This window comes from Typopeltis vanoorti, chromosome 12, assembly GCF_054136105.1.
Source record: "Typopeltis vanoorti isolate ZY-2024b chromosome 12, IOZ_Tvanoo_1.0, whole genome shotgun sequence".
NCBI lineage: Eukaryota > Metazoa > Arthropoda > Arachnida > Uropygi > Thelyphonidae > Typopeltis > Typopeltis vanoorti.
Window position 1 is genome coordinate 63,963,205 of NC_143560.1, and position 21,920 is coordinate 63,985,124.

General features: G+C 34.3%; 1 protein-coding gene across 3 annotated transcripts in view; it reads left to right on the forward strand.

Moving 5' to 3' along the window:
- Positions 1 to 21,920, forward strand: part of LOC150100846 (histone-lysine N-methyltransferase EHMT1-like) — a 416,509-nt gene that overhangs the window by 311,807 nt on the left and 82,782 nt on the right. For all 3 annotated transcript variants that reach the window (XM_090401402.1, XM_090401404.1, XM_090401403.1), the window contains 3 exons: positions 284 to 347; positions 4,885 to 4,991; positions 15,456 to 15,600. In XM_090401402.1, coding sequence (XP_090257528.1) covers positions 284 to 347; positions 4,885 to 4,991; positions 15,456 to 15,600 — 316 coding nt within the window. The remainder of the gene's footprint in view (positions 1 to 283; positions 348 to 4,884; positions 4,992 to 15,455; positions 15,601 to 21,920) is intronic.

Here is a 21,920-nt window from a genome sequence, read left to right on the forward strand (position 1 = left end):
TACACTGCCCTTCAACACATAACAATGGAAAGACAACAGTATTGTTTCTCAAATAGTCTCAACCTGAGTTATGCAATATCTAGGTTAGACTAGAATGATAAATTGATAGATATTTTAATTATTTTTATATTAGAATTGTCTTTTATTAGATTTCATACTTTTTTAATAATTACTAAATATTTTAAGATCAACTGCATTATTAGAAGTATAAACCCATAAACTGGAATTATATTTTTAAATTAATTAATGTCATGTGTATATATGTATATTCTTATATTTTCAGGTTATTTCTTGCACGTGGAGCTGATATTGCTGCAAAAAATAAAGAAAATGAAGTTCCCTTAATGGTAAGCATAATTCATTTACAAATGTATTGTTTTAAATATCCAGATTATGCTAATGATTTTGCTGGTAATTAGAATATGATAAAAAATGTTAAGATGTTCTCCACAGATAGTTTCAGAAGGAGGTATTTATATTTAAATAAATAACACTTATGTAATATAACCATTGTGTGGCTGTTATAGTCAACTCTCAAATCTTACTATCAAGTTCATAGTACCAGTGAAATAATTTGTTATAATGGAAGATTTAGTATAATGAATTTGCTATAGTTGAGAGTGGACTTGCATATGTTTGAATCTTATCTCCTCACCACATTATTTTATCAGTCTTGATTTTTAGAATCAGATAATGTGTTAATAGTGAACAGCAGCAGCAGCAGTGGATGATAAATATATTGTATATTGTGTTGTATTTTTGTTTATAACTGGTTAAAAGGATTTTTTTTTTCTTCCATTCAGAGATGTAAGGTGCAGATACTACAATTTATGCTGCTCTGTGTTTGTTTTTATCTCATATAAGTGAATATAAGGAACTGTCATGGGTATACTTTATATTTCTTTTAATGATATAATGTTATAATTTCTTATAGTTATAATGATATTATAAAGGAACAAAGTTGCAAAAAAAAAAAAAAAAAGATTTTCTCAATGCTTCTTGTCTCTGCAGAAGTACTGCAAGGAGGAATGAAATTCTGCAAAAGTAGTAGTTGAGATTTTGTTTCCGCTTAACCTCTCTGATTTTTCTAATTTTAGAAAAGCCATTTGTGCCTCATGATTTTGAGTGTTTGAAATCAGCATACAGTAATACTTTCTTGTATTCATACTTTTGTAGTCATCAAATCTTTATCTTCCACTATACCATGCCAGTTCCTCTCTGAAGTCCATCCTTCACCATTAAAATAATAATATAATAAATATGCTGGAGAGGTAGTTTAAATGAATATGTTCTTATAACATATAAAATTTACCTACAGTACACTCATACTTTAGTCTTTTTAATTATAAGGTCTTGAAGGGATGAAGAGCAATTTTCAGATGTTCTTTCAAATATTTTGATGTGCATGAAAAAATACAAGTCCACATTTTAGTGAGTGGTCAGCTATTATTATATGATATGTGACAAGAAATTGTATTCTTGTTTACATTCATATTTTACACTGGTCAAGTATTATTGTACTTGACTAGTAAAAAAATTCATTTCTTTTAGTTCATTTCTTGCCAAGTCTAAAACAATTTAGAAAAGTTTCTCGTCATGTTCTGTAAAGAAGATGAAAAAAATTATCACCTTATCCACATTGTATTTAAAATTTTATTATTCTAAAAAAAAATTTTTTTTTTCTGGCTTTCATAAGCTGACTTGGAAGGTAAACTCATTTCATTTGAAGCATTAGTGTTTCAGCATTTGCTTTTTTATCGAAAATGGGTGACATGCTAATATCCCTTTTAATTTAAAATATTTTTAGGATTTTTCTTTTGTAATATAGTATAAATAACATTTGTAATATACGAGGATGGTCTGAAAAGTTGTTGCCTTACAATGAAAAAACGAATTTATAATTTCGAAATTATTTTTATTTTTCAACATAATCTCCCTTAAAACATTTATTCTAGTAATGCTCCACTGCCATTATCCCATCCCTGTAGTGGTTTTCAGTAAGATCTGCAAAGTACCTCTACAGCTGCAATCACCTCTTGATCCGAAGAAAAATGTTGACCAGCGAGGGAGAGTTTTAGTTTTGGGAAGAGACAGAAGTCAGAGGGAGCCAAATCTGGGGAATGGGGTGGATGTTCCAATAATTCATACTGCAGATCCCTTAAATTTCAGATTGATAAAACACCTTTGTGGGCAGGTGCATTGTCCTGATGAAAAATGATTTTTTCCTCTGCAAATCGGGTCTTTTCTCATGAATTTTTTCGTCTAGTCTGGTTATAAGATTGGAATAATATTTCTTACTGCCTTCTCTCAAATTTTAGCAGTTCTGCTTGAATCCCATCTTTTCCTGAAGCTCTTTCCTGCTTCATTATTTTCAAAACTACCTCAACCTCTTCTCTCATAACTTTTGGTAGTCCATTTCACAACTTTTCTTGAAACTGATTGTCCCTAAATTTCTTTCTTTATCACTGAAAGTTTATTTTTCACTTGGTTAGAGCATAATAAATTTAGTTTAATCCTTTATCCAAGTGTGAGCAAACAAAGTTTGCGCCTGAAAGTATCTTCAGGACTGGGGTAAGGTGGTACAACACCATGGCACTCCTTGCAAAGGTGGAGCAAGCTACCAACACTCCTATCTCAGTATCTCCCATAATGCAAAACACATCTCCTTGTGGATATGTCTAATGTTATGCATTAAGGGAAGTGCCCACAACCCAGACTAGTTTCGACCTTTATTGAGGTCTCTTCAGTGGGAGCCAGGCCCAAGTGGAGATACCAGGCAGAAGCATTAGCAGGTCATCTCTACCTATAGGAGTTGCCAAATGGTGTGCCACCCTTTTTTAATAAATTACTCTGGATTTAGAGTCTCACACTTGGATAAAGGATTAAACTAAATTTATTATACTCTAACCAAGTGAAAAATAAACTTTCAACATCTTTCTCTAAATCCAGAGTAATTTATTAAAATTCTCTTCAGTGGGGCCTGTCTCCCACTGAAGAGACCTCAATAAAGGTCGAAACTAGTCTGGGTTGTGGCCCTTCCCTTAATGCATAATATTAGACATATCTGCAAGGAGATGTGTTTTGCATTATGGGAGATACTGAGATAGGAGTGTTGGTAGCTTGCTCCACCTTTGCAACGAGTTGTCCTGGTGTTGTACCACCTTACCCCAGTCCTGAAGATACTTTCAGGTGCAAACTTTGTTTGCTCACACTTGGATAAAGGATTAAACTAAATTTCTTTATCACTGTAAAGTTCTTCATAATATTCTTTAATTCTGTTTAAAATAAGAGACAGAAATATTTCTGTCTCTTATTATTTTGTCATCCTTTCGCATTACATTGACAATTTCTTTTTTTTCCTCTTGCCAAAGCTCTTCTTAAGACATCCACATTTTTATTATTTTCAGTGATTTCTTTTATTTTTCTGGTATTAAGGGATCGTATTTCATGTGTCATTCCTTTTCTGATTGTTTTGCATAATTCTGAAATTCTGTTGAATTCCTTATGGTAGCATCTCTATATAATATAGAACTGTTATCATTAATGTGATAATGATAATATCATTATTGTGATTAGCTTAGCTATACAGGAGTATTGCATTAAAGTCTGACTTACATGTGCCCAAATTAATGAGAATTTTGTATGAAGATTTTATTTATTTATTTTTATTTTTTGATATCAGGAAAATGTAAACTTTAAAATGAGAGATATCTCTTATGGGCAGTTTTGTTAGGTCATAGTTTCAATTGTTGTAAATGTTATTTTTATGGGGAATTTGAATTTCAGAAAAATATTTTAGTTTTTTTTTTTACAGTGGCCAGAGGACATAATTAGTCAAATATCTTCTCAGGTTTTTATTTGTCTGCAATTTCCCTAATTGAAAAACAACTTATGGAATTATACATATGGATTTTCAAACTACTAAAGTGGTCCACTTGTAGATGTATCTGTAGTTGTTGTTGGCATGCTCTGCAAAGCCACATAACTTTTAGGAAAATTGCTTTATGTATATTTGGTGATCTTTATTTCTGATTTTGATGGATCAGCTGATTAAGTGTACTGTAAGGCACAGCAATAAAATCATAAATATCATGTTGCTGATCAGAGAAGACTGGTGGATATATGGAAGTGTGTCCAAAAGTAATCCATACAGACCATTATCATTTCAACTTTCGTCATTATTGAGATGACTGGGACTATCTTTTAGATGATGATTATAATATTACAGAATCTGTTTTTCAGCAGGAAATAACTTTTTGAGATAGCTAAGGTTTTTGAAAAATATATCTAAATTAGTGTGTGATTAACATATTCTGAAAATAGTATTGTTGCTTGACTATTCAGAGACTAGTCTGAATTTTGAATCAAAGAAATGACAATGATACTGTGGAAGAGAGACTATTCATAAACGGCATAAAGAGTATCATACATAAAGGTCTTGCATGCCTGCAGCCTACTTTGATTTCATAGGATTTATAAATCCCTTGAAGGCATCAGCTGCAATAGCCCTTACTATGTTTAGTAATTTGGTATTATTTCTTATATTTAGTGTTTGAAATTTTCATGTACTTCAAACTTTGTAATCAGAAAAAAAAATGCAGTGATAATTGCATTGCACATTTCTTTATTTTAGGTGTTTTTCTACATTTGCAAATTTAAGTATGTTTGAAATACTCTTTTTTTTTTTAATTCTAATTTCTAGCAGCACTATTTATAAGAACATTTTCTTTATAGTTTGTGTACTTTAGTTTAGTGGTGAGTGTATCTGGTGTGAATGAGTTTAAGAGAAGGTATGAAAACTGGTATTGGTGAGGTATGGCCTCCCTTGAAGAGTCCTTGACTCCCTGGAAGTCTCAGATAATAATAATAACTGTTTTATTCTAGTGTTGCCCATATCAGAATTCTCAGACATGGATGGCTCTTCGCTTGAATGAAGAACTTAAAAAATTAACTTCACAGCATGTACATAAATCTGACAGAATCCTTCACAGGTGAGAATTTGTTATACATGTGGGAAATGGAGGATGGGAACTGCATTCTGATAAAATTTCTTCTTTTTATACTTGAACTATGATACAGAATGTTTGTTTTGGTACCAATTTTTTAAGACCAAGTAACTGAATATTATTTACATAAGAACAGCATGCTTTGTTTTTCAAATGATTTGTATCAAAACTTTAAATTAAAGATACCAAGTAATTATATACTTGGTTTAATCCTTTATCCATGTGTAAGAATGAAGTTTGCACCCAAAGTATTTTCAGGAATGGGGCAACTCATATTTAGGAGCTAATGACTTCACATCACTTTCCTTACTATCCCATAATGCAAAGCAGATATCCTTGCAGACATGTATAATACTATGCATTATGGGAAGGATCACTACCTAGACCAGTATTGACCTTTATTGAGGTCTAACAGTATGTTTGAGATTTTTTTTTTTTTTTTTTCAAACAGTATGTTTGAGATATAGTGGGAGCCAGACCTAGAGGTGATTCTGAGGTTGAAATAATGTAAAAGTCATATTCTCATATACGAGTAGCCAAAAGGTGTCACATCTTATTATTAAATTACTCTGGATTAGAGATAGTTGTTGTAAGTTTTTCCACTTGGTTATACTATAAATTAAAGATACCAAGTGTAAGCAAACAAAGTTTGCACTCCAGTTCTGAAAATACTTTGGGGTGCAAATTAAAAAAAAAAGAATATTGGATCTCATTGATGTCTGAAGTAACTCTGAAAACCTTACTCATATTGCAAAATGGAAGAAATGAAAAATAAATAACTGAATGAATTAGAAGCAGTATATGTACTCATGAGCTAAAATATTATGACTATCTATTTAGCTGCATGTTGGGCCTCCTTTGGCCAAGATAACTGCTTGCATCCACTTACATTAACTCTGCTAGATCATGGAAAGTGTCTCCTGAGGTATTTTGGACCATCTAGACAGAATGAAGTTCTGGAGGAGAGCAACAGAGCAAAGCACTGACTGTGACTTGCAGATGCTGCTTTCCTCATGATCCCACAAATGTTTGATGAGATTCAAATCAGGAAATTAGATGGTGAGGGGTACACACAGTATGTTTAGATGCTTACACTATGCAGGCTTTGTGACACAGAGCATTGTCTTTCTGGAGGAATCCAGATCCATTGGATTTGGCTAACTGCACAGTCTAGTTGGTCATAATGTTTTAGCTCATGAGTAGGATTCAAAGGAATAGCTCTTCTTATGTAATTTTTAAATGGCCTCAGATGCTTTGCTTTCCCTTATGAATGGCATTAGCATATCTCCTGAAATCATGAAAGGATGGGCTGCATATCTGGCTGACAGGAATGTTTTTTGAGAAACTGCAGAGCATCTGTATTAGCATATCATGATATATATCTCCTTAACTCGCATTAGTCATTCTCTCCCTGTCTCTTTCTTGGCTTTGAACAGGCCTGCCTTGCATGCCTTAAAAAAATAAAAAGAAATAAAAAACTGGATTAACATCTTTATAACTTCATATTTGATTAGTTCTGTTATGCCATGTAAAAGTAAGTAATGTAAAATTATTTTATTGTGTATGGACTGCAATTCTCAATTAATCTCATTTATAGTTTTGTTGTTAAATACATTTCTCACTTTTAAAAGAATTACTTTATTTAAATGTATTTTATGTGTATATATAGAAATTAACTGAAAAGGAATAATTCTTGTAGTTATTTCTAAACTGTACTGTTCTTCTGCTGCAAGATTGTGATGCAGATATGAAATAAATCGATCAGATGCTAAGTACTTAATTGGCAGTCAAAAACTGTTTATTCAAGATCTTTGCCTAATGACAAAGATCTAATGACTAATTACAACCTTGTCATTTGCAACCAAACTTTGCCTACAGTTTGTAGGCAAAGGTTTCTTGTAATTATCTCATCTATGTCAAAATTTTGATTAATGATGGGCTATCAGTAAGCAAGATGCCGTTATTGCATACAGTGAAAAATGTTCCGCCACCTAGTTTGTTTTCTCACAATAAGAATGAAGTTGTCAGTTATTGGAAAGAATTCTCCAAACATGTGTAAACATCCTGTTTCAAATGCATTGTCAGTGTGGAGGCTTGCTGCTGGTCCATTTAGGCCAAAATTTTGATTGACTATGACTCCTTTTTGGATGGTAATATACACTGAGTGGCCATTTTGCTATGCACTCAATCTGTGGAATCAATTGCTTTGTCAGAAATACTGTATGATTAAAAGGAAATAGCACAAAGATGAATTATAATTATGTAAGATGAACAGGGATACACTCATTTTAAAATATTGAATATGAAAAAAGAAGGTGTATTTACATGTTTTGCAATTAAGCATCAGACTATTACACTTTTTTATATAATCTTTATCAAGTAGCTTTATTTTATCTTCCTACATGTTTCGCCAATCTGTTTCTATTGGCATCCTCAGGGAATACAAACTAGTAAGCTAAAATGAAGGTTACAGACTAGGTTATAACCGATGGTTCTAAATCATACAAAAAATTGGTATTGTGCGTGTCTCGTTAACGTGATTTATTCGTAATGGCTCATGACGTAATTGTTATGAAAGTTCATTTCTTTGATGTTTAATGATCTGATAAAAGTTTTCCAAATTTCTGGTAAAATTAGACCTTGATTCTTGTTTAGGTTTTCAGTTTTACGGACGACTGTAGCTGCTTCTTTAAAGGTTCTTGAATGGTAGTTATCTTCTATGTATGGCATCAGGCTCTTATCCCACTCAATGTGATGGTTAGTAGAGGCAAAGTGGCATGAAAGGCCTGAAATGTCTCGTCTGTTATTTCTGACATATTCTATGTGTTCTTTCTTTCTCGTTTCAAAGCTTCTAGATGTCTGACCTACATAACTAATACCACATGAGCAAGGAATATTATATACTCCAGAGTACTCGTAGAATGGGTGAGGATCTTTCGGTGATCTTAAAAATTTCCGAATAGTGTTGATTTGTTTGAATGCCACTCTGATCCTATGTGGTTTTAAAAGGTTAGCTAATTTTTTGGAAAGGTTGTTGACAAAAGGAATTGTAATTGTACTGATGTATTGGACGTCATCACGTTGTCGATGTGGTATATCAGTAAATAGAATCTTGTTATAGAGTCTTTTTGGGCAACCATTTAAAGAAAGTTCTCTAGATATTGTGGTTAATTCCGTTAGTAGGTCATCCTTGTCTGTCGTATACTGTATAGCTCTTTTCTTGAGACTATGGATAATGCTAAGTTTCTGGGCTATGTGATGAGCTGAGTTGAAATGGAGGTAACGTCCAGTATTTGTAGGGTTTTCAGTATACAGATAGGTTGATACTATTATTGGATTGTTTCTTTATTAAAATGTCAAGGGATGGCAGTTTTTTATCTTTTTCCATTTCTAATGTGAATTTGATGGTATTGTGGAAACTATTGATTTGGTTGAGGTAATTCATTAGTTTTTCTTTAGTATGATCCCAAATGATAAAGATGTCATCTACATATCTGTACCAAATTTTCGGTTTTGGAAAGATCTAGGTTAAGATTTTTTTCTCTAGATCTTCCATGAATAAGTCAGCACAAGGAGGTGAGAGGGGGCTACCCATAGCTAATCCAGTGAGTTGTTTGTAGATCGTTTTTTGCCAAATGAAATAGTTAGAAGTTAAACAGTGATTGAACAAATATGAACAAATATTAATATATTAACTATACAGTTAATATAATAATACAGTTATATTAAATACTTCAGATTATAAAGAAAAAATTAAAAATCTATTATCTGACAGGTCTGTATATGAAGTTCTCAGTAGAGATCCTACCACAAAAAACCATAATGACACCAATGAATTATTACGTGGAACGAATAACTGGCCTATAGAAATTATAAAAAAATTAAAATCTATGCACCCACTTACTCCTAGATTGTATGGCCTTCCTAAAATTCACAAAGAAGGTATACCATTACGTCCAATAGTTGATGGAATTTATTCTCCCACTTACCAACTATCCAAGTAATATCTTGCGAAGATTTTACAACAACACATTCACGTCTCGGATACTTATATTAAAAACTCAAAACATTTTATAGATAAAATAAAAAACATCCCTATTTTTGAAGAGGATATACTAGCAAGCCTGGATATCACATCTCTGATTACTAACATTCCAGTGGTTTAGGTCATCAACATCTTAGACAAATTGTTCCCAAGAGACATCACTAATTTGTTCAATCACTGTTTAACTTCTGTTTCATTTGGCAAATAACGATCTACAAACAACTCACTGGATTAGCTATGGGTAGCCCCCTCTCACCTCCTTGTGCTGACTTATTCATGGAAGATCTAGAGAAAAAAATCTTAACCCAGATCTTTCCAAAACCGAAAATTTGGTACAGATATGTAGATGACATCTTTATCATTTGGGATCATACTAAAGAAGAACTAATGAATTACCTCAACCAAATCAATAGTTTCCACAATACCATCAAATTCACATTAGAAATGGAAAAAGATAAAAAACTGCCATTCCTTGACATTTTAATAAAGAAACAATCCAATAATAGTATCAACCTATTTGTATACAGAAAACCTACAAATACTGGACGTTACCTCCATTTCAACTCAGCTCATCACATAGCTCAGAAACTTAGCATTATCCATAGTCTCAAGAAAAGAGCTCTACAGTATACGACAGACAAGGATGACCTACTAACAGAATTAACCACAATATCTAGAGAACTTTCTTTAAATGGTTACCCAAAAAGACTCTATAACAAGATTCTATTTACTGATATACCACATCGACAACGTGATGACGTCCAATACATCAGTACAATTACAATTCCTTTTGTCAACAACCTTTCCAAAAAATTAGCTAACCTTTTTAAACCACATAGGATCAGAGTGGCATTCAAACAAATCAACACTATTCGGAAATTTTTAAGATCACCGAAAGATCCTCACCCATTCTACAAGTACTCTGGAGTATATAATATTCCTTGCTCATGTGGTATTAGTTACGTAGGTCAGACATCTAGAAGCTTTGAAACGAGAAAGAAAGAACACATAGAATATGTCAGAAATAACAGACGAGACATTTCAGGCCTTTCATGCCACTTTTCCTCTACTAACCATCATATTGAGTGGGATAAGAGCCTGATGCCATACATAGAAGATAACTACCATTCAAGAACCTTTAAAGAAGCAGCTACAGTCATCCGTAAAACTGAAAACCTAAACAAGAATCATGGTCTAATTTTACCAGAAATTTGGAAAACTTTTATCAGATCATTAAACATCAAAGAAATGAACTTTCATAACAATTACGTCATGAGCCATTACGAATAAATCACGTTAACAAGACACGCACATTGTCACGCACAATACCAATTTTTTGTATGATTTAGAACCATCGGTTATAACCTAGTCTGTAACCTTCATTTTAGCTTACTAGTTTGTATTCCCTGAGGATGCCAATAGAAACAGATTGGCGAAACATGTAGGAGGATAAAATAAAGCTACTTGATAAAGATTATATAAAAAAGTGTAATAGTCTTATGAATAATTGTCAAGAAAAAATTCAACATAATCAGACAGCATCATTAGGGGAGTAAAGGCAAGTAGAGAGAGAATTTTTTTTCTACTGCATTATCCTAATATTGGTGTCAGTAAAACATGTAATATTCCCTTATATACTTTTTTCCCCCCTAAGTGTACCTTGTTATCTTCCATAATCAGAGGCAGCGTCTATTCATATATCTCTGTAAAGTTGTAGAAAGATACCATATATGTGTGTGCATATACCCACATAGTTTGGTGTAATAATCAATCAACAGAAGTGATTTTGTTACCTTATACAATCACAGCCAGTGCCTGTTCAAGAATTTTCAGAGTAGTTGGAGAGAAAAACCATTTGTGTGTATCTGTGTCTGCACACTGTTTGGTGTAATAATGAATCAACACAAGTGATTTTGTTATCTTACACTGCTGAGACTGTGTCTGTTCAATGCTATGTAAAGTACATACGTGTGTGTGTGCACATGTGTATCTGCTTGCACCACACACACATGCAAGTATGCATCAACAAAAGTGATTTTGTTACCTTATACAATCACAGACAGTGCCTGTTCAAGAATTTTCGGAGTAGTTGGAGAGAAAAACCATTTGTGTGTGTGTCTGTGTCTGCACACAGTTTGGTGTAATAATGAATCAACACAAGTGATTTTGTTATCTTACACTGCTGAGACCGTGTCTGTTCAATGCTATGTAAAGTACATACGTGTGTGTGCACATGTGTATCTGCTTGCACCACACACATGCAAGTATGCACACAGTTTGGTGTTAATAATGGGTCAGCAGAAGCGATTATGAATAGAGCATGACATTTACCATCAGATTTAGTAGTGCAGGTGTTGTGGAAATTGCTGTGATACTTGCATTGAGGTTGATGACACTTACATACACACATAAAGTGTACTGGGTATGATTCAGCAACCAGAAAACATCCTGCTAACAGTAGACCTATTATGGAGGCGGCTTGTTTAATGAGGGAGGCTTAAGGATGGTTTACATGAATTGTGAAACCTAAAGACAAGCACATTTGACAAATAACTGCACAAGATAATAGTGGTTCTGCAGAAGAGCCCAGCAGAAATGCTTTTAATATAGCAGACCATGTCATGGATGGAGGATAATACCAGATAATCTACCCAAGTTCCACACCTGTCATTTAAAAATAAGCAATTTTAAGTATAGTGGTATTGGAATACCAAAGAAGCCAACTGAATTTTTAAGAATGTGGTAACATCAGCATGGTTTAAGGGATCCATCCTGTTAGGTTGGTAAGTCTGAGAGTGGTATAATTGTGTGTGTGTGTGGGGGGGGGGGTATTTTCTTGGTAAATGGACCAGCTTTACTGTACTGTGAAGCAGTTTTAATACATATCATGAGTCCATGCCTCCAATGAGTTAAAGCTGTCTTGAAAACTAAAGTAGATGCTAATCTAGTATACAGGGTGTTCGGGATAAATTTGACAGTTTCGTAAGGAAAAAGAAAATCTTCTTTGTATCTATTAAATTTAATGAATTGACAAAAAAACATTACAGGCAGAGTTAATTACAATACTATCAACAAGATTTACTCAAAATAACCACCATTAGCATCGATCACAGCTTCAATTCTGCTTCGGAACCTCGAACAAGCTGATGCTACAGTCTCCCTGGGAAGGGCCGCAAAAACTGTTTTAATTTTATCCATTAACTGGGCTTTTGTATTACTGGAAGTGCGATTGGTGTCTTTTTCAACTGCGCCCCATACAAAATAATCCATGGGGTTAAGGTCTGGGGAGTTTGGAGGCCAAACATTTGGACTGGTGAAGTCGTAGAAATTTTCAGACAACCATTTTTGACTTTTCCCAGAGGTGTGGCAAGGGGCTGAATCCTGCTGCCATACATACGGCCTACCATTGGCTACCCTTGTTATCCAGGGCTTGACTACAGTTAGCAACTCCACGAACAAAGCCCGAATTCCAATGCCAGGGTTCTTCAACACCTGTTCCTGCAGATTTGCGAGGAATTCTGCTATACGAACGCAATCAGATCGTCTGCTAGGGATCTTTCTTCTTGCTACATCCTCGTAGTCACCATTGCAAGTCTCTAGTTCATGCCTGATTGTTTTTACTGTATTCAGGGAGCATTGGGCAGCAGTCGTAATATCCTTATTTTGATGGCGGGCACGAATCATCATGATACAAGTTATTCTCTTCCATGATTCAGGTGGGTTCCAGCTATCCATCCTTTCTGACATCTTGTATATGAATGAAGAAGGGTCCAAACTTTTAAATGAAGAGAAGTGTGTGTTAATACATGTAACTTATGGAAAAATATAATTAATTATAAATATGTCAAATTTATCCCGAACACCCTGTAGATGTTTAGACCTTGATTATCACTGTTGTTGATATTTGCCGGCATTGGTTGGCCGAGTGGTTAGCGTATCCACTCTCCAGCCAAAAGGCTGCGGGTTCAAATCCCGCCGTGGGCATGGATGTTTGTGAAAAATACTAGTGGTGGTTGGCAGTAGATGGCGTTGGTTTAGATGATGAACGCAGTTGAGTGGTGGTGACAGAGAGTTGTGGAGTAGGTGCCCTCCCTCAATGAGTCCTTGGACTCCCTGGAGGTGCTATGTAACAATAATAATAATTTAATGGAGAAAAGATGTGTCTAGAGATAATAACTAACTAAAGTTTTTTAGCTAATTAAATTATTATGCCAATATTTTGCCCTGGTCACTAAGTCATTTTCATGGATACAAAAAATATACTAAGCACATGACTTAGTGACCAAGCATGCTAACAGGAAGGCAAGCACAGAACGTGATCCTATTCTAGCCATACTATGGCCAGACTACTAAATCCATCCTTCTACATTTGGAAGAACACCGTAATACAACAGGACTAGAGCCAGCGCTCTCTCTAGCCACGTTCTCTTTTCAGTTAACGCAGACGAAGGCCACCAACACATTGTGAACCAGACTCATACGTCTAACATTCATGTGTGCTATGATGAGCTCAAGAGAAAGATTGTCGAATCTAGAGAAATTTCTCTAGATTCTTCTCATATCAACAACAGCCTAAGTTTCAATCTCTCTCTGACGCACACGTTGCCTCTGTTCAGTATTGGCGCACTCGTGACAGCGTGTAGTCTATGTTTATTTGGAACTCAAGCTCACATTTTGTTTTCAAACACGCTACTGTCTTTTGTGCTTGTTCTGTTAATGCAATTTTAAGTCTCTATAATTTTTTATATATTTCTTTGATTGTGATACCTGAAGATGTTGATCAATTCAACGAAACTATTAAACTAGTAGTATCTTTTCAAATATACCATGTCATCTCTTTATCTCTCGGTATCAGTCATTAAAACTTTTTAATAATATTTCCCACAGAGTAAAAAATGAATTATAATAATAATATATATATATATATATATATATTATTATTTGCAAATATATACTATATTTGCCAACATTTTTTCTAGGATTTTGAACATAAGGCAATCTCCACTTTTAGTTTAAAACCAAGAATTTGGCTTAGATATATGGACGATATATTCCTCATATGGGAGCATAGTATTGAGAATCTTCACAGGTTTCTCAACCACTTAAACAACCTCCATCAGGATATCAAATTGACCATGGAGATTGAAGAAAATAGTTTCCTCTGTTTCCTAGATGTTAAACTCACCAAGACTCCTGAATCAATAAAAGTCTCTATATTTCGAAAGCCAACACACACGGACAGATATTTGCATGCGTCCTCACATCATCATCCAGCGCAAAAGTTGGGTATTATATCAACTCTTGCGAATCCTTCAAGATCTGTACTGTCAGGTGAAGAAAAAACTAAAAAAAGAACTACAACATCTGAAATGGACCTTTAAAAGCAATGGCTACTCTTTAAAAAGTATCAACAAACAATTATCCCACCATCAACGTAGCAACGTAGAGACACAGGACGACTTCAAAGGTTATATCTCCTTGCCATATATCAGCACACTATCCAAAAAACTGAGTAGAATCTTAAAGAAATTTAACATACAAACGTGCTTCTCGACTCTTCCAAAAATAAGATCAAGTTTCAGCAACTACAAACAATCTCACAACCTTCTACAATTCCCAGGTGTATACAAAGTCACATGTGAGTGCGAAAAACCTTACTATGGTCAAATGGAGAAATCTATCCTCCTACATCTCGAGGAACACCAGAGAGACATTGCTTACAAAGAGAACCAGAACGAACCAGAACTACTGCCCTATCAGGCCATGTCCTGTTTTCAATAAACACGAACAATGAAAGCCGCCAACATGAAGTAAATTGGACAACAACTTCAAACTTACATATTTGCCACGATGAGGTAGAACACCGCATTGTCGAGTCAAAAGAAATCACCTTGGACCCTCTTCATATGAACAATAATCTCAGCTATAATTTGCCTGACTCTTTCAGCTGTACTATCAGATACTGGAGATCGCATGGTTCCACACACGCACAAGTGTACAACAATAGAACTTTAACATGGACTATAGCTCAAGTTCGTAATAACTGTAATTTACAGTCGAATATTATAGCTTTATAATTGTATAGCTTTAGAGTGTCTCAATGTTTTTTTCAGTGTCTTTTAATAGCTTTCTATGTTCTTAATGCCTGATGAAGTCAATCCCGACGAAACATGTTGCGTTTTCAAATAAATCTCAATTTGTTATAATTCTCGGTTTTTTAGTCAGTTTATATTAAAATGAATATATATATATTACTTGTAAGGGATATGATAAGATATGTGTAGTGGAATAGAATAGAGTGCCGTCCTGTGATGAATCCTTGGACTCTTTAGAGGTTTCATGTAATAATAATATTAATAATATACATTTTATATATTTATTTATTTATTTATTTTTTGGTACAGGGACATCTCTCGTGGTAAAGAACAGAACCCAATCCAGTGTGTTAATGGTATTGATGATGAACCTGCTCCTACTGATTTCCTTTATATTACTGAAAACTGTGAGACATCACCAATTGCCATTAACAGGAATATAAGTTCTTTACAAGTGAGTTTGTCATTTCACTCATATTTTCTTAGAAACTAAATAAAACTACTATTTGTGATCTAAATTTTAGCAGGTCTTTCTTTTAAGGTTACACAGTGGTCAGCATTCATAGGGAAGAATTTATGGAGACAAAAACACGTATTGGAATAATTACTTTACTTATAATTAAGAAAATAACATCATCATCATCAAATTCCTGACATGTACCCTCAAAGGGTGTACAGGATATGATAGTACTACATGAAAAATTTACATCATTACTAACTTCCTATCTACAATTTTCCTCCAAATCAGTCTGTTACTTGTCAAGACTCCAATAATATCGTTATCAGATCTTATATTTCTATCGTCTAAGGCACATTGTACCATATCAATCCACCTATATTTTGGTCTTCCTCTGGGTCGTTTTCCTGCCAACCTGGCAAAGAACACTTGTTTTGCTAATCTTTCCTTGCCCATTCTGTTTAAGTGACAATACCACCTGAGATTAGCTCTGCTAACACATTCCTGGATGCTGACAATGTCAAGTTCTTTCCTAATATCCTCGTTTTTAATATGATATTGCCATTGATGCCATCTGTTCACACCTCTAATCTTTCTCAGGACTCTCATATCTGCAGTCTCTAGTCTTTGGTCAAGTGTTTTATTTCTGACCCAGCTCTCAGATCCATAAGTTAAAACTAGTTTGAACACTGTCTTGTATACAGCTAATTTAGTATTCCGACTAATTTCTCTCTTTTTCCATATGAATTTATTCAGTTGACTGCCTACCATACCAGCTTTGTTGAATCTGTTGTCTATTTCCATATTTAATTTTACCATCTTCAGTAAAAGTCGTGCCTAAGTAGCTGAAATATTTTACTTGTTCCACAGGTTCCCTGTTCACAACACAGTTGACATTTTCAACAATTCTACCTATTTTCATTGTCTTTGTCTTTTTAATGCTGACCTTCATACCATATCTATTACAACAGTTATTCAATTTAGTCAGGGAATCTTGCAAACTTGTAGTGGATTTATTTAGAAGTATAACATCGTCCGCATAAAGCAAAGCGCTGACATTAACATCTCCAATTTTGACATCATGTTTAATACCACTTTCTTTCATAATGTGATCCATATAGATAATGAATAACAGAGGTGATAATGTACATCCTTGTCTCACACCAGATTTAACATTAAACCATCGTCCTGTACTTCCTTCAATTCTAACTGCTGACTTACAACTCAAATAAAGACTAAGTATTGCTTGATATAATGCCCCATCGACACCATATAACTGTAGTGTATTGAATAGCTTCTCTCTCTTGGCACTATGTCATATTGTATTCTTATTGGCTTAAACCAGTAAGAATACAATTTTATATTGTATTCTTATTGGTTTTCCAATAAGAATACAATTGATGTTCCAATAAGAACATCAATTTTATAGAAAATGATGGTACAACATGACAAAGAAAATAACATTCATGATAATATTATTAATCCATCATTCTTGTTTAGATTTACATAATGTTTCAGCATTTCACAAGCTTCTTTAAACTTTCTTTCAAACCAGGTTTTGGTGCGGTGTAGGGACTTAGCATCTTTCCAGTTAATTCTTTCCCATGTTTGAAGTGTGTCAGCTGACAGGCTTGTTAAAAGAGGCCTGTCAGCTGAAATAGGGCTTTGAAGATCTGCTCCAATGAACAAGTGCTGAAAGACGAATTTAAATTTATCAGCAATACTTTTCTAAAAAATGGTTACAGCCAAAACACTATTAACAAAATTCTCTACAAGACCTCAATAAAAAGCAAATATAAACCAGACTACAATAAAACTATAACTATTCCTTACATTAAAAGGACATCAGATAAAATAAACAGAATACCACAGAAATACAACCTCAAAGCCACCTTTAAACCTCCTGCAAAATTAAAAAGCTTACTCAACTCATCCAAAGACCCACTCTCTCCTCTGGCCCACCCTGGAGTATACCGTATTTATTGCCTGTAATCTACCATATATAAGGGAAACAGGAAGCCCAATTCCTATCAGACAGAAGGAACATAAACGACACATTAAATATAATAACTATGGTGAAGCTGGTCCTTCTGATCATGCCCTGAACACTTTACATAGAATTGACTGAAAAAGCACCAGTTGTTTACATCACACCAAAGCATGGTATGAACACAAATTTAAGGAAGCCTGTGAGATTCTTATCAACCCCCAATCTGAACAATAATGATGGTCTAAAAATCCGAAGCATATGGAAGGCACATATATTACCCACAGAACCTTTCTCCCTAAGAGTTAACTATACACAGGACTGTATAGTTAACTCTTAGGGAGAAAGATGTCCTTTAACATTAACATTACAATTGTAATGTTAATGTTAAAAAGAGGACATCATTGTTACTGTAAGAAAACTATCCATAAGAAAGAATGCTTCTCTCATGTTATCTTAAATAGAATTTAGCTTTGATGTAGTTTCTAAACAATTAATTAATTTTTAGTTTTATCTGAATTTTTTTTTTTTTTTTGTTCCCTGCTAGAGGTCATGCCAGTAGAATAACCGGTGATCAAATCATTGTTTCTTTAGCTTACTGTGGAAATGTAACTAGCTTGTCCTTGTATATTTGTATATATTCCGAATGATGACCTTAATATGAAGGTCGAAATGTTGGGAAATTAAAATAGTTATTTATAACATGGTTGTAAAGTCCATAATTTCTAAAATGAATGCTGATCACCGTGCAACACTAAAAGAAAGGATCTTTGAATGTGCTGAGTAAATTTCTTAAGGTGAGAATGTTGCCTTAATATTTTATTTATGTAGTGTGCTATCTGTTTTTTCTGATATACCTGTAATGTATATGGCTGTGGCATTCTTGTAATCCTTTTTGCTTTTAATGGTATTTTTGTGGAGGATCTTTTGAACTTTTTTTTAATTTTTTTTTTTACAAACGTTTGGCCTAATAATTTCGCATTCTCTGTTTAGCACCTACTCATTGGAGCAAATTGTTATGGCTCTGTGTTTGGGGGTGTTGATGACTCTAGTTTTTGTGTTGGATGGTGGTATGAATTTTTATGTATGTATTGGCCTGTGTGTGTAAGTTTGCAGTAGACAGTGAAAGGAGAGGCAACTTGAGGTTACAAGTGTGTCTGGAAAAGGAAGAGAGTTATCGTTTTCAATTGATAGTGAATTGGATACCTTCGTGTTGTTTGTTCAGGTAGCTTAGGAATGTATTTAATGTTTTGTGGCCGCAAGGCCGCCAATTTTTTTCATATCCTCAAACATATCTGAGACAGGCTATAGACTTGCTGAATCTAGAACTTGTTGCTTGAAGTCTTCCATGTAAAAGTTAGCAATGGGGGGAGGGGAGGGACACATGGCCGTACCTTCTTTTTCTAGGTAAAAATTATTTTGCCACACAAAATACCTGGGGCAAAAGTACGTGGGCAAAGAGGGCCATGATGTCGGGTGGGAATATGTTCTGTGTGTGAAGAATAGCATCATTGATCGGGACATTAGTGAAAAGGGAAGTTATGTCAAATGAAATCTAGTTTGTTTACTGACCTTGGTGCGATGCTGTAGTTCAGGCCTTTTTTCAGAAGCAAGAGAATTCTCTTTCATTAAGGTTGTAGCTGGATGTCTTGATAACTTGGCCATGTTCCAATGGTGGTTGGTTGCTCCTTACTTCATTTGTTTGTGATTGGCTGCTCCTCTGAGCATGGCGCCTGGATTGTCTGTTTTTGCTTTCTTGTTGTTTCAGTCTTTGAAACTTTGCTGTTAGTTTTTCTTTGTTCTTAAATCACATGTGCTTTGCAGAATTGTATGTGATCCTCTCCAGAATATCCCAAATATCAAGATTTTATGTTGCTCGATAGTTCTGATTTCAGTTGTAGAATGTTGTTTTGGGTAACTGCTAGATTTTTGCAGGCATGAATATGGAGCACCTTGGCTTTAGTAAAAATTTCCTTTTTAGCTTAATGCACTTAGGTATCGAGTTGCTGTCTCTATGTCATTTTAGAAAGGCTAGCTGATTAATTAACATGGAAACATGTATTTTTCATCTTAACCGTAGTAGCTGCATTGTTTGGGGGTCAACTCTCAATGGATTATGACGATTCTTTATTTTAAGGTTACACAGTGTAATTCCACATATATTCTCTCCTCCTAACTGAAAAATCTACACATTTGGCATCCTAGGTTAAGACCACATGATCACTCTTATCATTTGGCCACAATATGGTTATCTTGGTTGCAGACAAATCCTCTGATGCAGTTATTAGATCTGGCAATCTAAATTCTGTTACATGCTGTCTCAGGTAATTATTCTTTAGTAAGTGTCAGCATTCATAGTGAAGAATTTATGGAGACAAAAACACGTGTTGGAATAATTACTTTACTTATAATTGAGAAAATAATATTTGACATTTGAATCTCTGTGTTGAAGTCCTTACCAGGAAAACATACATATGTACAGGGCACAAGCTACATGACACTACACAAAAGTAAGATGAATCTAAATGCTTTGTTAATTGTTTACTCTAGCCTGATCTCTGATGAAAAAAAAAATTAAATAAAAAATATTAGTAAACAAAATATATACAAAATTAAAAATTAATTCACAAAGTAAAATAAACTTTTCAGTATAATAATATACCAATGATTAAAAAAAAGGTTTTATACAGAACTACATTAAACAATTTCTAAAGTCCTCTCATATTAAGGTTTTCTTCTGTTTGAGGTTGTTATGGACGTTATAAGGGTTGATGATTGGTCTTCCAGATTCTTGAGATTATTAATCCATCATTCTTGTTTAGATTTGGATGATGTTTCAGCATTTCACAGGCTTTGAACTTTCTTTCAAACCAGGTTTTGGTGCTGTGTAGGGACTTGATGCCTTACACACCAAGCCCAATAAACAAAGTAGATTTTATTTACCACATTGAAAGAGGTCTAAAAATCCCCCCCCCCCCAATATAGTCAATAAAATACAAATAGAAACATCCTACATACTAAAATTCAATAAACAGCTAAGTTGCAATTTGACCAAAGCAGAAAAATTGGCTCTTAAATCTTGAAGAAATAATGATGGCATAATTATCATCATTATCGTCATCCTTGATCAGACATCATACCTGGAAAAAATGAGCCAACCACAACACCTACAAAACGGTTAACTACAACCCTACAAACCACAAAAAGAAAATAACAGAATTTATCAAGTCAGTGATTATGTGGCCATAGGAAACAATTAAAAAAACTGATACAGAATTCTGCCTGTGCTCCCAGAATTTATGATTTTCCAAAAATACATGAAACAGACACACCACTATGACCGATAGTTGAAGGAATCGACAGTCACAATTGTCATTTAGTCAAGAAACTAGTAGCTACACTCAAGGAGTTGGCAGGTTATTTCTCTCCCCCCCCCCGCCACCACCACCACATAAAAAAAAATACACAACACTTCATAAACAAATTAGAAACATCACTCTCAAGCGAGCATTTATTAGTCAGCTTTGACATATCAATCAATGATTCTATTTCATACAGAACATATTTCTGCTAATATCATGGTCCTCTTTGATCATGTACTTTGCTCTGGATATTTTGTATGGCACAATAATTTTTACATATAAAAAAGAAGGTAAAGCCATGGGATCACCACTTTCACTCTCATAGCTAACTTTTATCTGGAAGACTTTGAGCAATGAGCTCTAGATTCAGCAAGCCTAAAGCCCAAAGTCTGCCTCAGGTATGTTGAAGATATGAAAAAACTTGGCCACACAGCTGCAAAACATTAAATACATTCCTAAGCCACCTGAACAAACACAAACATTTCCAATTCACCATCGATTGAAAACAATAACTCTCATCCTTTTCTAGACACACTTGTCACACGTCTTCCCTCAGGAAAACAGGAAGACTTTCCTACACATACAGGACAATACATGCATAAAAATTCATACCACCGTCCAACACAAAAACTAGGGTTATCAGTGCTTAAACACAACCCTAACAATTTGCTCCAATGAGCAGGTGCTGAACAAAGAATATGAAATTATTAGCCAAGTGTTAGTAAAAAATTAAAAAGCAAAAAAGATTACAAGAATGCCATGCCATACATTAGGGGTAGTATATCAGAATAATAGAACGCTACATAAATACAATATTAAGGCAACCTTCACACCTCCTGCAAAATTAAGAAATTTACTTAGCTCATCCAAAGATCCTCTTCCATACCTTGCCCACCCAGGGAGTTTACAAAATTCAGTGCACCTGCACCCTACCTTACATAGACGAAACAGGGCGCACCATCCCAATA